The 15432-nt window shown below is 44.0% G+C and overlaps 1 protein-coding gene across 2 annotated transcripts in view; it reads right to left on the minus strand.

Moving 5' to 3' along the window:
- The window catches only part of LOXHD1 (lipoxygenase homology PLAT domains 1), a 1099077-nt gene that overhangs the window by 265520 nt on the left and 818125 nt on the right, over positions 1 to 15432 (minus strand). For both annotated transcript variants that reach the window (XM_078674764.1, XM_078674763.1), the window contains 2 exons: positions 13674 to 13836; positions 365 to 519 (listed from right to left, as the gene is read on the minus strand). In XM_078674764.1, coding sequence (XP_078530890.1) covers positions 365 to 519; positions 13674 to 13836 — 318 coding nt within the window. The remainder of the gene's footprint in view (positions 1 to 364; positions 520 to 13673; positions 13837 to 15432) is intronic.

A 15432-nucleotide genomic window follows, 5' to 3' on the forward strand; every position in this document is an offset into this window, starting at 1 on the left:
ACAAGGACAAATCCAGTTCATATTGTCTCACTGTTGCCCCCTCATACACAGTGGACTTCAGATAACGTACTTTCATTTACTTATCTGCTGCATATCTATTGAAATATCTCATGTTCCAATTACCCCAGACACTATGAAGTGAATCTAGGGCCAAATTCTATAACCTGATCACTGAATCCCAGCCGCCTTCTCCTAGTAAAACATGCAACATTTGATTTGACAGCTGACCTGTGAGATTCACTGCAATATTCTCTAGCCTTTTTGCAGTCATTGAGCATTGATCAAACTCTCTTCACAAATAGGAAAACAAAAACAAAAAACACATTCAATTTTATAAATCAAAATCAAAGCCTTTGTTCTGTACCTGTCCTCTTTCAAACTTATTGGAGTTGGCTTCAGACTTGCTGAGTTTTCTCTCTCCTGTGTCACCCAGGTCACCATATATTGTAATGAAAACATTTGCATCCGTTCCAGCACCATAAATGTCCCCGGTGAACACTGATACTTTGTAAGTATGAGCTGCGAAATGAGTTTAAAAAAAAGAGATGCCCCCATCAATTGCCAATTTAACAGTGAATAGTCCATCTTTCATGGTACAGAGCTTTTGCCCCTTCTTCCCCCTAGCATTAGCCCCCTCCCCACAGCGTGAGTGGCTGTTATTGTGTCTTCTTGGGGCTCTGGTCTCTGCAGTCATCTGTGGCTTTTGAACTGCAGCTCTTTGACAATGGTCAAATAGTTTTGGTTACTGGCATGATCAGCCTAATAAGCCAAATGTCAGTCGGCACTTAATAAGGTCAGTTTTCGTTGCCTGTCCAATAGAGATGCCCCAACCACCTTAGGCTTCCTTCCAGTTCGCTACTGCCATGACCGCGACTACTGTTCCATGTAAGGAAATGCTGCTCTCTTACCTCCCCATCCCAAAATGTTGCCTCTCCCCAAAAATAACTGCTATGGATAAAGGTATTTTACTAGTAGTATCTTTAAGACTGTGGAGTATCTACACATAAAAAGATAGGACAGTTGTATCTATTTATGTGCGGAAACCGCACAGTCGTACAGCGCCATGTTAAGAATCTTTCTTATAATCCGGATGATTAATGATTTTCTAGAGGACCATAAAAACATTTGCCCTCTTTTTAGACATGTTGCTTTCCTTTTGGAGATGTATATATTATTTTCAAAACTGATAGGGTCTCCATTAGAACCTACAGCTCATCTCTAGGAAGGTAACTTCTCTAGTAAATATACCACTGCCAAGGTGGGTGAGTGAAGGATAGGTCCAATGGTAAATATGAGAGTTATCACTGAGAACTCATCCCTTTTAAACTTTATTTTTCACATATTTAAATCAATCGGACAATTTAATTGCAATTTTCTTTCCTAATCCACCTTCCCCAACAAAGTGATCTCTTGATCACTGAGATTTAACACATGCACAAATCAAATCAAGAAATTATAACATATCTGCACCATGTTGACCTCTTTGAAGCAAACCATTGAAAGGTGGAAAGTGTCTTGAATAACCATGCTACTAGAAATCTATCTGCCCCTTTTCTGGCTAGCCAAAAGCTCATTTTAAAAGGGGCACTGCAGTCAATGGCACTCTTATAAGAAGCTTCACTAACTCAGAGATATATAAGGCAGCTACCTTGAAGTCAATCTGTACTTTTGGCAGGAAAATTAAATTGATTCTGATGCTAGAGCAGTTGTGGTAGCAAATCAAGCATCTATGTGCAACTTGTTGTCTAACTTTCTAATGATGATTTCGCTTCTCCTAGCTTTCCCCTCCACCAGTATTCAAAATGAGATTCCAAATCTATTCTGCTGTTTTTCAATATCCCTCCAACAGCATAAACAAAGAAAAGCAAGGTTTGCTAGCAGTTTGACAGCAAAGAGCACTTTGTCAGGCAGTAATGCATATTCATGAATAAATGCACCTCAAGCTGTGGAAACCATCCAAGGACTTTGTGTTCTAGGCCACAAACAGGAAACATCAATTGGACAGGAAAAAAGGCAGCAGGAATGCACAAAAGACACCTCATCTTTTAGAAACGGTTGGGTAGAAAAATGTGGCCTCATAATGGAAGAACACGTATAAAAAACTGAACTTCACCTAAAAGGATTGATTATTTCTACACCAGAGGTAGTGTTGTGCTTCACAAGTAACTAAAAAGGACACCAGCTGGAGCCAGAACAGATTCAAGAAAGCGAAGGCAATTAACAAGGCTCCATTTAAACAGAGATTTCCCTAACAAGCGTGTCTTTCATGCCTTGAGAAAGGTGAGGAGGCTTTCAGAGTTTCCAGCGTCAAGCATATAAAGCACTTCCTGATATTGTGAATTGTCATGGAGGTGTGCAGCTTTATAGAGGTGAATGGTCTTAATGCAAGTATCTTGAGAGAGAATGATGCTTTTATGTATAGCGAGTCTAAGTCTATCAGGAGAGGCAAAATGTGATTAACTGGTCTTCACTAAATCTATCAGGTGAGCTGCCAAGTGGAGGATTCCTTTGACGGGGTCAGTACTGGTCTTGGGTCGACCACACGCAGAACGTTGCTGATGTCTTGGGACGAGCCACTTGATATTTTTCATATTTCTCATTAAATTTGGCTCAGATAAGTCACTTTGATGAGACTGGACATTGCTTTGCCAAGACATTTGACAGATAATATGCCCAGTAATTTTCAGTTCTCTTATTCACAGAGATTTTCTGTACAAAGCAAACTAGCTTTTTATAATGAGGGATGAGTGTGAAGGAAGAGTTAGCCATCCAGGTATGTTGCTCAGGAAAAAAAAGCTTACAAATGTAGTTTACAAATACAACATTGTGGTAAAACTGGTCATCAACTGCATAGTAATGACAGATATCCAACGGTCATTTCTGAAAATATTAGTCAGGGGGTTTTACATACAGACAAAAAACTAGGGAAAGTGTCAACAAACCTTGTAGTGCTACAACTAGACAGAGCATGGGGTTTTTAAAGACTCCATCTCAATGTATTATGACTTTTCCTTCCGAAAGAAAGAGAACCAACCTTGGATGTAGCCATCCAACACTATCTAGCCACCCAAGCTCATATGCAATGAGTCTCTATGAGAATTTCATGATCAACTATATATAATGCTGCCCGATTAGGGGAATTATAGTATCTTTTCTTTTACCGAAATAAACTGTGGCCAATCTATAGAACTCAGTTCCCTATAAGGGGAGATCATTTTTCTATTTTTTTGTGTTGTCTCATTCCTCCAAACTCAACTGTTGGCCTTGTAGGCCACATATTTTCAGTATGTGGCTAGCACACCAATACCAGAGACTAATTTTACAGACAGGATTAGCACACCTGGATCCAGGATGCAATCAGCATTGTTCTCAGCAACGCGGGAAATAGAAACAAAAGACATGTTGGTGATGATAAAGAGTCAAACATCTCTTCCTGGTGATTTAAGTTATACACCGTACAAAATGAGGATACATAAAGTTTTCTTGTGGTCAAGAATTAGGAGGCCAAGATTTATCCAGATAAGCGCTGTATGAAAATGCCTTTGTTGCCTGATCATCCCCATTTTGTGGAGTGATGCAGTTGATTTTTAGACTCTGTATACTGAGACTCTGCTAACAAGTGCCATGTATATGTGTTGTGATACCTAAAAACGTGCCAAATTGGCTAACTTTAATTGCCAAATTGAACTTACCTATGAGCCCGGATACCCACAGCCTGTAAGTTAATGTCACTATTGGACTGCAGCACATATTGTGCCACCACTAAAATGACAATGCAAACATGTCTTCAGGCCTGCTCATGCAGCCTGGACAGTCAGTTATAAAAACTGCATTTTAGACCTGGCAAAGTAAATCTTTTGTCAGACCTAAGCTTTCCTTTAAATACTTATAAGTCACTCCCAAAGTAGGCCCTAAATGCCCATAGGGCAAAGTGCATGGTATTTAAATAGTAGGACATGTGTACTTAGCGTTCACATGTCCTGGCAGTGAAAAATCTCCTAAATTGTCTTTTAGTGTGGCAAGGCTGGCTCTCCTGTAGAAAAGCACTGGGTTACATTATAACACCTCTTAATGTATAAGTTCAGTTTGGAAATAGCTAGAACAGTGATCGAAAGCCTAAAATGAATGGTAACTAAAAATCCAATATAATGGTGAAGTCGGATTATAAATTATTATTTTTAAATGCTACTTTTAGAAAGTGTTTCTGCCTAAAGCCTCTACTAGCCTTTTTAGGCTAGTGTCACCTGGCAGTCTAGACCACCGGTAAGGTCGTGTGAATGATTCCCATGAAAGGGAACAAAGGGTCTTGGCTGGGAGGATGTGCAATCTTCTGCTGAGAGGATGGCCAGGGGGGGATTTACCCACCAACTGCACTAGGTTCAAAGGGGCATCCCCTGCCACAGGTGGATATAGTTCAATTTCCAGGACTGCCCAATCCTTTGCCCAGGGTTGGGAGTGAGACCAATCTCAAAGGGGGGAAACCTGTTTCAGATCTAGATTACAGGGGGAATTTCTCATTTTCCTAAACGACACAGCTCAGGGGTGTGCACAGAGCTCTGATCTGGGGAAGAAAGGTTCTGCCATGTTGAAGTCTGGCAGAGCAAGACACTGGGGGATTGCTTAGGGCCAACCACCTAGGAAATGTGCAAATGTTTCCCCAGGAACATGTTTTCTAATGGCCAGGGAGTTTACCCCACCTGCAAGCTAGTGCCAGGTATAGAAAGGGGAAACCCTGGGTGCCTTCTTCAGAACACATCTGGACCTGTGGAAGATAGAAGACGAATAGCATCTGCTGTTTATCCTGTGGATAGACACACCAAGGACTGGAACTGCTCCCCACTTGTATCCAGAACTGAAGAATATATTCCAAGGGCTAGTTGGCTAGCCTCCTGTTCAGCTCCAGGATCACAAAAGCTGCAAGAAGCTGAAAACTATTCTGAGCCCAGGTCCAACTGGATTTGCCTTGGATCCCTGCTGGTAGCTTCTGGGAGATTGAGTTCTATTACCCAAGTGGTGCTCAGAAGGTCCTGGACCCTTGGCTGGTGTCTAAGTATACTCTTCCCCTTCCACAATTTCAACATTAGACACTTGGAAACTTTTTCTGAACTTATTTCCCAAAGAATCAGTGACTACCACCAGACTGCCTCCGAGCCACTGATATCCAACTGCCAATTGGATTCAGCTTGCTTGTCTGCCTTACTGAAAGGAACATGACTTGCAGAAAAGTTTTCAAGTCCAAAAGTAGAGGACTTCACCGGAACAAACAGGGAGCAGCACCACAAAGAAAATGATGCCTTCCTGCGTCCTGACTTCAGCCGCTAGGAGTTTTTCAGCCTTTGTAGTCGAGAGCTTCGAACTTCTCACTGGAGCCAACAGCAGCTGCCCGTGCAGATAAGAGTGGTGGTGCCGGTTGTGAGGGATTTCAACTGACAATGCAAGGGAAATTTAATTATTTAATTTTCCCTGGTGGTCGCCAGTCGAATCCCCCCAACCCTGACCCACCGCCACAATCGCTCTTGCCTGCACGGGCCGCTCCTGGGAGCCAAGGCTCCCACTATGGCCCCACGCTCCTGTGGCCTCTGTCAACGAGCCCCTCTTCAAATCCACCCTGCAGCGTGACCCACCAATGACCTTGTCGACAAGGACTTTTCTTCAGAAAGACAACCAAGTCCGAGGGTGAACTTTCCACTGGGATGAACCTGCTCCCTCTATCCAGCTCATGCTCCATAGTGGCCGGCCTTAACTTTTGACTTTGACCCAGTTTAGCATGACCAGATAACTGTGATTGGTGCTTGGTGATTTTTGGCGCTAGAGTTATTTAAAACTTGTAAAACTCATATCTCCGGCTCCCTACATCTGATTTTACTGTCGCTTTTGGTATCTATTTGTTCACTAATAGTTATTCTATTTGTATAATTTGGAGAGGGATTTATATTGTGTTGTCTTTCCTACTTTTTAACTGTTTTTATACATATTTTTCCTAGGTTAGGCCAGTCTTCTCTAAGCTACAGCTAACAATGGTTGAGCTCAGGTTTAAATTATTGAGTCCTACCTGAACCTGGTAGAGAATAGTGCCAATACCACTTGAAGAGGACCACCATCAACTAAACTAACAATCCACTTTCTCACAAGCGCAATGTAATGCTGTGCGGAAATCTTTGGACAGCGTTGCACAAATGGCAAAAAATTATGCAGCTTTGTATTTGCCTTGAGTTGTGCCCCATTGATGTAATTAAAGGTGCTCACCCAAAAAAGTAAGCGAGAACTTACCAGCGATTTAGGATTGCGCTATGGAGAAAAAGGGAGCCAGTAGAATATTGAATGAGACCGGTACATGAAGCTCACACTTGAGTACAAATGTCCCTGCACAGACAATCGCCCAGATGTTACTTGCATAATATTTTCACTTCATGTAAATATATACACATGCTACACATGGGAAAAAGACACAGAGTTGCTACTACCATTGCTTCTACCTGTTTTTTCATTTAGCATGTGTATTCAACAGAAAGCCAAATAATCCACTTTGCATGACACTAGTTGATCTGGCTTTGCATAGAATCTTAGGACTTTTGCACTGGCCCCTCCCTTTTACACCAACTCTGCATGACGAATGAATATATGACACCATAAGTGCTACAATGCAATTTAGAAAATCAGATTTCGGGGCACAATTCCTATTCGGCCACATGCATCATTGTAGGATTTTGCAATTCCTAAATTGCGAAAATTAAGGAATCGCAATTTAGGAATTGCAAAATCCTATGCATCAAGAAATCCTAAAAGTTTTTAGGATTTTTTAATTTTCGGAAATTGCGATTCCTTAATTGCGAATCGCAATTAAGGAATGGCAATACATTGATTCCTATGGGGCTAGAGGCCCATAGGAATCAATGCTTTTTTGCGAATTTTTTTTTTGCCAATGACATTTTGTTGATGCATTGCAAGGGTGCTGAGGGGGGTCCAAAGGACCCCCCCTGCACCCTTGAAATGTTTGTTTTAGTGCAAGTTTCACACACACATGTCCAAAGGACATTTGTGTGTGTAACATGACACTTTCCAAAATGCATTTTTGTGCTTTTTAAAAGAATTTCGCAAATTACCACGAGGGTCAACCTCGTGTTAATTTGCACTTCCTATTTCTAAATTCGCATTTTTTTTACAAATTCATGCATTGCATTTAAGGAATCGCACAAATGCGATTCCTTAAATGCATTTGCATTTTTAGGAATTGCAAAAAAATGCGGATTTTCAAAAATTGTTTCATGCATCCCAAAAACTTATTTAGGAAGCGCAAACGGCCGAATTTACCGATTCGCACCGTTTGCCCTTCCTAAATAGGTTGATGCATGTGGCCGATTGTGCGTGGGTAGATTGACTGCCATTTGAACAGCTTTGTGTCATGCAATACTGCCTATTGGGCCAGATGTAGCAAAGGGATTTACCCATTCTGTGTCTATGGAAAAATGTGTTCATACACATGACCCATTGTTTTCTCTTCTCGTACACACTAAAGCATAGTAAATCTCTAAGTATCTCTTTATCACCCTCCTGAACTGCAATCAAACAATGCACACTGGAACTGAATACAGCCATCCCTGCTTGTGTGTTCAGGGCCGGCGCTAGGCATGGCCAGTGTGGGCAGCCGCCCAGGGCCTCGCGCTCGGCACAATAACATGGGGCCCCCGTTTCGTGTGAAATACCACACTTTCACAGGCAGCCCTCCTACTCCCCGAGGCCCCTCTCCCCAACCCGATCACCTTGCTAATGTATTTATAAGCGAGGTGTCTTGACCTCGCTGTTCAGGGCATGGTGGCATTCCTGGGTGTGAAAGGTGGGGGAGGGTAAACAAGGGGTAGAGGACTTGAAAGCAGCAAAGCCAGTAGTTACCTCAGCATTCTGGAACAAGGGCGGGGCAGCACCTCTGTTAAAACCTGTGGTGAAGTACTTGTCTGTCCTTTGTGTATTTCGTCTCCAGGCGACAGAAGGCTCTTTTGTTTCCACAATGAGCCGGACATCAGCAGATAAGGAGAGGTTGAAGAGGGGAGGGAGGAGCATCAAGCTCAGACTGCCACAGTAAGACAGTGCTCAGCAAAGTGTCTCACTACTGCTTTGATGCCGAGAGGAGGTGGTCCTTATCCCCTGGGCCTCGAAGCACTGGATCAGGCTGAAAGGTTAGGCGTGGGGCCCCTTTCACTGGGACTTGGGACATTATCTAGTGCTGCGAAGTCCAGGGCAGGGGGGCCTCGCAGGTCTCCACCAGGCTGCAATGTCCAGATGTGGCCCCCCATCGCAGGACTTTGTAGCCATTATTTTGTGCTGGGAGACCCAGGACAGGGGGGCCCTGTCCTTGGCCTCGCAGCACTATTGTTAGATCATTAATTTGTATTTCCCAGAGAGACTAGCATGTTTGCTTCCCAGTCTAGGCCACCAGTGATAAACCTAGAGGGTTGTCTAGTAAATGCAGCTAAGTGTGTACAAATGGATTACCACCCAATTTCCCCAGCAGGAAGCTCCGTGGCCCCTCTTATCGCGAATAAAGCAGATTTACTGCTTTGTGACACACTTTGAGCCCCTCACTTATGTCAGAGTGGCAGTGAATTTCTTGTCCATTTAATTACTTGTAGGGGATTTCATAGATACTGTTTTGACAGCCCATATTTGTGCTGCACCTGGGTCTTGTTTAGCAGGGCAGGGAAGGTGGGGTGGGGTGGAAGTCAGAAGGGAAGTACTGTAGCTGGACAAGGTTTCTCGAAAGAGTGTGACACGCTGTCAGCTAATAACCATGAAAACATCTTGTCTGCCTTTTCAGATGTAGAAATGACAAGCAACTTCATTGATATTATAAGTTCAAAGACATTGAAAAACCTATTCAGTGTAATGTGCAAAGGAATAAATGCATTCCGATGAACTACTCCCGACAGAGCACCCTTTATCCGTAGGCCCTTGTCCCCAATCAGTTCCTCAGAAAAGCAGCAAGGTCCTTAAACATCCCTCTTTTTTACCCCTTCCTTTTGATCTCTGAAGATAGCAAAATGCGGCTGCACACGTGATTGTTGAAAATCTTTTAGTGCTACTCTGACCCTTTTTAGGGTTGTGCCTGCAAGTGTCTACTGCATGCGTCTTGCTTGCGAGACACTGTTGTATGCATAAAAGGGCTTGGAACCTGCCCGTTGCTTACCACATGTTGATTTGCGTGGTACTCTTCTTTACAGCCTCATAATTGGTCAAGGCAGATCTAACATCACTTCCTTTACTCTCTGTGGAGCAGGGACCAGGCACTGATTGATTCAACTTAATCAGTGCACGTTCGCTGCTCCCAATGTGATTGAGGTACTATTTTATTCTGTTGAACTTTTAGTGTCCTGCAAACAGAAGACGTGAGACTGGTATAAACGTGCCCAGCAGGACAAACAAAATTGCAAAGATTTATTTTCTATAGTTAAGTTTCTTTTATTTTGCCTAATCTTCTTTTCTTACTTTTCACTAATGTTTTCTTTTGTTTTTGCTTGTGCACCCTGTTCTCAAATATTATTGCAAATTGACAAGGTTTCTTTCTTATGTGTTTTTTTCTGAAAAATGCTTTAACACAAAATAGTTCAGTACACCTCCAATCGGTCCCACTCTAATCCACACCAATCCATCCCACATTACCCCACACCAATCCACCCTACTTAATCCAATCCAAACCACTCCACTCCACCACACTCCAATCCTCTCACCCCACACACCAATCTGACCCACTTCAATCCAAAACAATCTGCCCCACTTCAATCCAAAACAATCTGCCCCACTCCAATCTGCCCCACTGCAATCCAAAACAATCTGCCACACTCCAATCCAAAACAATCTGCCCCACTTCAATCCAAAACAATCTGCCCCACTTCAATCCAAAACAATCTGCCCCACTTCAATCCAAAACAATCTGTCCCACTTCAATCCAAAACAATCTGCCCCACTCCAATCACCGCACTCCAATCTGCCCCACTCCAATCTCCGGACTCCAATCTGCCACCCTTCAATCTCCGCATTCCAATCTGGCCCGCTCCAACCCAAAACAGTCTGCCCCACTCCAATCTCCGCACTCCAATCTGCCCCACTCCAATCTCCAAACGCCAATCTGCCCCAATTCAATCCAAAACAATCTGCCCACTCCAATCCAAAACAATCTGGCCTACTCCAACCTAAAACAATCTGCCCCACTCCAATCCAATACAATCTGGCCTACTCCAACCCAAAACAATCTGCCCCACTCCAATCCAAAACCATGTGCTCCAATCCAATCAGCGCCACCCACTCCAATCCAAAACAATCTGCCACACTCCAATCAGCACCAATCCAAAACTATCTGCCCCACTCCAATCTGCACCACTCCTGTCTGCCCCACTCCGGTCTGCTCCTCTCCAATTCAAAACAATCTGCCCGACTCAGTTCCATCCACCTCACCCCTATCCAATCGAACCCACTCCAATCCAATCCACCCAACTTCAATCCAATCCACCCAAATCCAATTCAATCCACCCAAATCCAATCTGCCCCACTCCAATCTGACCCACCACACTCCAATCCAAACCACCCCAATTCAATCCGATCCACCTCACCCCACCACAAACCAATTCACCTCAATCCAAGCCACTTCACTCAATAAAATCCACCCACTGCAATTCAATCTATTCCACTCAAATCCACCTCACCCCAATCCAATTCACCACAACCCATTCCACCCCACCTCACTACATTATACCCCACTCTAGTCCACCCCACACCACTCCACCCCACTCATGTTCACTATTTTCCACTCCAATCCATCCCAATCCAGTCCTCCCTTCCCATTTTAATCCACCCCACTTCAGTCTAATCTACCACATTCAGTCCACCCTCTCCACTGCAGTTCAATCCACCCCACTTTACTCCAATCCACCCAACTCTACCCCAATCCAATCCACCCCGCCCCAGTTCAGACCACCCCACTCAGTCCAATCCCTCCAGCCCACCACACTCCAATCCACCCCACCCCAAAAAATCTAACAGAACCTACTCCAATCCACCTCACCCCATTTCAATCCATACCACTCCAATCCAATCCACCCCACCTACCCAGTCCAACTCACTCTACTCGCTCCAACTCGCTCTATCCCAATTCAACCCAATCCACCCCAATCTACTTCAAACCACTCACTACCTCAGCCCACCCAACCCACTCCACCGATTCCACCCTACTACAAAATACAGCACTCCACTCTGACTCTGAACTTGATGACACTGCACTCTACGACACTCTCTGACACTGAATGAATGAACTCTACTCCGCTCTACTCAACTGTATGACACTTTACTCCCCCTATTCCACTCTACAACTACTACTCTAAAAAATCCAGTCAATTACACTCTATTCCTATCATTTCACTCAAGGACACTCCATGCCACTAACTTTTAACCATGCTGAAAAACAGCCACACTGGTGTACAACACGGCAACTCAACATTGCCAAAGCCAATATTTGTTCTAGGCAAGACCAATTGGCTTTGCCAATGCTTGTTAATGGTGATGTTATTCTGAGCCTTTGCCTAAAATATTTAGCATGAAAAGAGGCACACAACACATTGGATATTAACCTAGTGGTGAAACGCACAATACGTATGTGGTGGTGTGGCAAAGGTATTTTTAGCTGTCATTTGAAATATCACGTACATATAAAGGTGTTTCATTCCACTTTTTCTAAGGAGTTCCTATTATATTATTTAATGACGCTCAGATAATGGAACCTGGAAGAACGATTGTGTCTTGCATAGATTCAAACTACTGATCTGCAGTTATACAGCCAGGGTGCAACTCACAAAACTATTATGCTATCAACTGTGAACAAACTGAGGCCTTTGCTTGCCTCCTCTCCAGGCTTCGTTTGTCAACAGATTTACTATCCAATCCTAGGCCCCAATTATTAGCGACAACACACAATGATAAAGGCCCGGCAAGTATTTAGCCATGTTTGTTGAATGTACTGAGTACAAATCCAATTTACGGAGAGATCAGAAAGAAGATAGACATTGTGCAAGGGGTTCCTATTGTCCTCGCATGTAAAGGTGTAGCCATAGTATTGCAAAGGGGCTCACTAACTCATTCCTCAATCCCCATCTTCAGAGTTTGGTTTTGGTACATTGGCAAGATGGCAGCCATTTGGAGCTTTCCTTTTCAAAGGTTTATCCTTGAGAAACGTAATTTGTAGTGTTGCGAAAAGCATACATTACTATTACCAAGTTTAAGGATACGTTAATCGTAGGCTGGACAGCCTGTTAAGTGAGTAATTAAATAGGTACACTTCTGAAATTCTACATGAAAGATGAGAGGTCTGAACTTCCATGTCAACCTTATGTCAGCTAGCCTGCTCCAGGTTGCACACTGATTACAACAGACATTACGTTACCCCACCAAGCAGCCTTTTAGATTAACATTCAATGCTGTGTAATCCACAGCAGCAATTTGCAAGCATTTCTAATTCATTTGAATGGGATTTTAGCTTTTCAAGTGTCTTTCTTCGATCTGTCCAATTAACATATTGTATGGTATTGTAGCATTTGTTTAGTGCTTACTATCCATGTGTGAGGCGCTGAAGCACTTACCAACATAGATACCAAGCTACAACATGTGTGTGGTTGGAAGGGTGTTGTGTTGTTTTGAGCTTATGTGTAATGTTTTTTATGTCCTGCTTGATGGCCAATGAGGTACAGCTTACTTTATGGGACGCAGCACCAGAGGGTGAGATGGGTGAGGGTATGTGTGAGGGAGACTCACAAACTGTAATTATAATAAGGAATTCCCAGCTTAGCCACAGTGATAGGGAATGATGTGTGCCTGTTCCCCAAAAAGGGTGATAATCATAGAAGGCCCATTAATCCACATGGCGACATGTGCCTGGAAGCAAAGGCTTTCAATGAGTAAAAAGATGCCCAAATTGCTAGAAAATATTAATTGGTGACATAAGCTGTAGCCATGCACTATATTTATTTATTTAGAGGCAGAGATACGGCCTAATGCTAAAAAAGTACACCTAATTAAGGAGGAAGGAAGCCGAAGAGAAATCAAGGCTGACAACCTCAGCAGGAACAACACAAACTTTAAAACATCCAAATTCCACCGACTTCTAAGGGCCGAAGGAAGCCAACATTTTTAGCCGGACTTCACACAAGCCTCTCTCAAGCTGCAGAAGGCTGTCAAACACAGATAATCACCAGTTGGACGGGTCTTATTTGGATTGTGATTCAGACCCCAGACACTCTTGTACCCTCCGGGGATATGCTGCAATAGGATCAAGTGCCCTCACACACCTGTATGCGTGTCATGCTTCATCATCGGGCAAGCTCCATTTCAGGTCAGCACTGCAATGCCCAATGGGCACCCACAAGGGGGCGCTTTACCGGAGATCTTTTCATAGAACTTTTGGATCATGATATATAGTAAGGAGCATGTATGCTGGACCTAACCACACCTAACACCTTGTGATGTCACAAACAAATTAGAGGGGCCTCACATCTTCCCTTTCGCCCAGGGCCCCACAAGTCCTAGGACCGGCCCTGTGTGTGTTAATGCCATGTTGGGCCTTTAGTGTAAATACGTAAGTAGAGCAGAAAGGAATTTTTATTTCCAAGCATTTCTGTTGGCGTAGATGTACTTACTTTCCAAGGGGTCCTCCACCTCGGTCTCTATCTGCTTTAACGTGCCATCCTTCATGAGTTTTTCTGTGAACACGTCAGACGGCACAAGCTCGCGCACCGTCTCGCCGTCATCCTCTGATCTCGCGAGCCATCTCTCGCAAGGGAAGGTCACCGTTTCCGATCCCTGCACGCACGGATAGAGAGAAAAAGCCAACATCAGCTCTTACTTAGTATACTGTAAATCATGTGATTTGTGATCCTAGTCGCAAGTAAACAGTTTTACAGTGTCCAGCTTTGAAAAACATATTTAGCCCCTTGAGTGCAGTGGCGGCTCCTCTGCAATGGCGGAGGAGCGTCGCCTCACTGCTTTCTTGCAGTGTGAGAAGCAAAAACATACAATTATAATAACTTTCAGTTATTGCCATTTAATGTTTCCTTTGCGGGTGGGTTGGTGGGTGGGGCTGCTCTGCTAACGGAGCACGGAGCAGGGCAGGGGAGGAGTGGTTTGCCCCTCTCGGGCCGCCCAAATCAGTCATGCGCACTTTCCGCTTCTCCATGAAGGCTGCATTACAGCCTGCATGGAGAACATGCCCACCCCTCGAACTCCTGGCTGAGCGCCATGTCATTGCGGTTAGACCAATCACAACATTGCATTGTAGCATTGTGATTGGCCATGGGGAGGGAGTCTGGCTGTCTGCTCCGTGTTCCTGGAGTTGAAGACAGGAGAGCAGGAGCAGAGACGCAGGACCTGGCCTAAAGGGAAGTTATTTTAACTTTTTATTTTATTTTTATTTATGCTCCCTCCCACATGAACCTCCGTGCGTCCCCCTCGCCCGCACGACCCCCTCACTCGACGCAACCCCATCCCCCTACGACTCCCCCCTGTGCCCGCCCTCTACCCGCGAGCCTTGCCAGCCGCAACTGCTTGAGTAGCCGACTTTGAAGATGGGGAACTAAGTTTGAGTCTCGGCAGGGACGCTCAATCATCCTGTGATTCTGGGCAAATCACTTAATCTCCCCGTGTCTAAAAATGAATGTGTCTATCTGTAACACATGGGGGGCTCATGTAAAGCACACTGATAACTTCAGGTCGATTTCGCACTATATAAAACTGCACAAACAAATTTAAGAAAAAAAATGTTGCAACCTCTTTGTAGAAAATAAAGGTGCGGTGAACTATGCAATTTCACTGCTGTTTTATTTTTCAGGAAGTACTGCTCCACATTTTGAAATTACATTATACTGGTCATAGTTTTGTAATCATAGTTGTGGGAGAGGTGTGGCGCCGCGGCCAGGGCGACTGACGCTGGAATCTGGGGATCAGGGTTCGATCCCCGGCTCCAGCGGCAGGTTAGCCCTGCACCATGCGACTCTGGGCAATAGCTTGCTTAATCTCCCCGACGGCCCCCAGCGCCTAGAGACCCTAACGGGGTATACAAATGTGGATTATTAATATTATTCGATGTGTGGAAAACAGCTGCTTTTATGTCTATCGGCACATTTCTTTGCACCGTAATGTGGAAGCATAATTTTCTACAAAATTTAACATTTGAGTAGTTTCCTCTACGTTTCTTTGGATTGCACCAGCACACAATAAAGTTGCTGAATAATTCTCTGCATTGTCTACGAAGATTAGGTTCAGTGTAGTTTTCCTGTGCATTCAAACGCACAAGGGAGATTGTGCCGCTGAAATAAAAAATTTGAAGAGCAAAACTTCAGCACTGGGGTTATTGTGCATGAATTTCAATAAATGTGCACCCCTCCGCTATGCAGAATTACA

This window comes from Lissotriton helveticus, chromosome 2_1 (assembly GCF_964261635.1).
Source record: "Lissotriton helveticus chromosome 2_1, aLisHel1.1, whole genome shotgun sequence".
In the NCBI taxonomy this organism is placed as follows: Eukaryota; Metazoa; Chordata; class Amphibia; order Caudata; family Salamandridae; genus Lissotriton; species Lissotriton helveticus.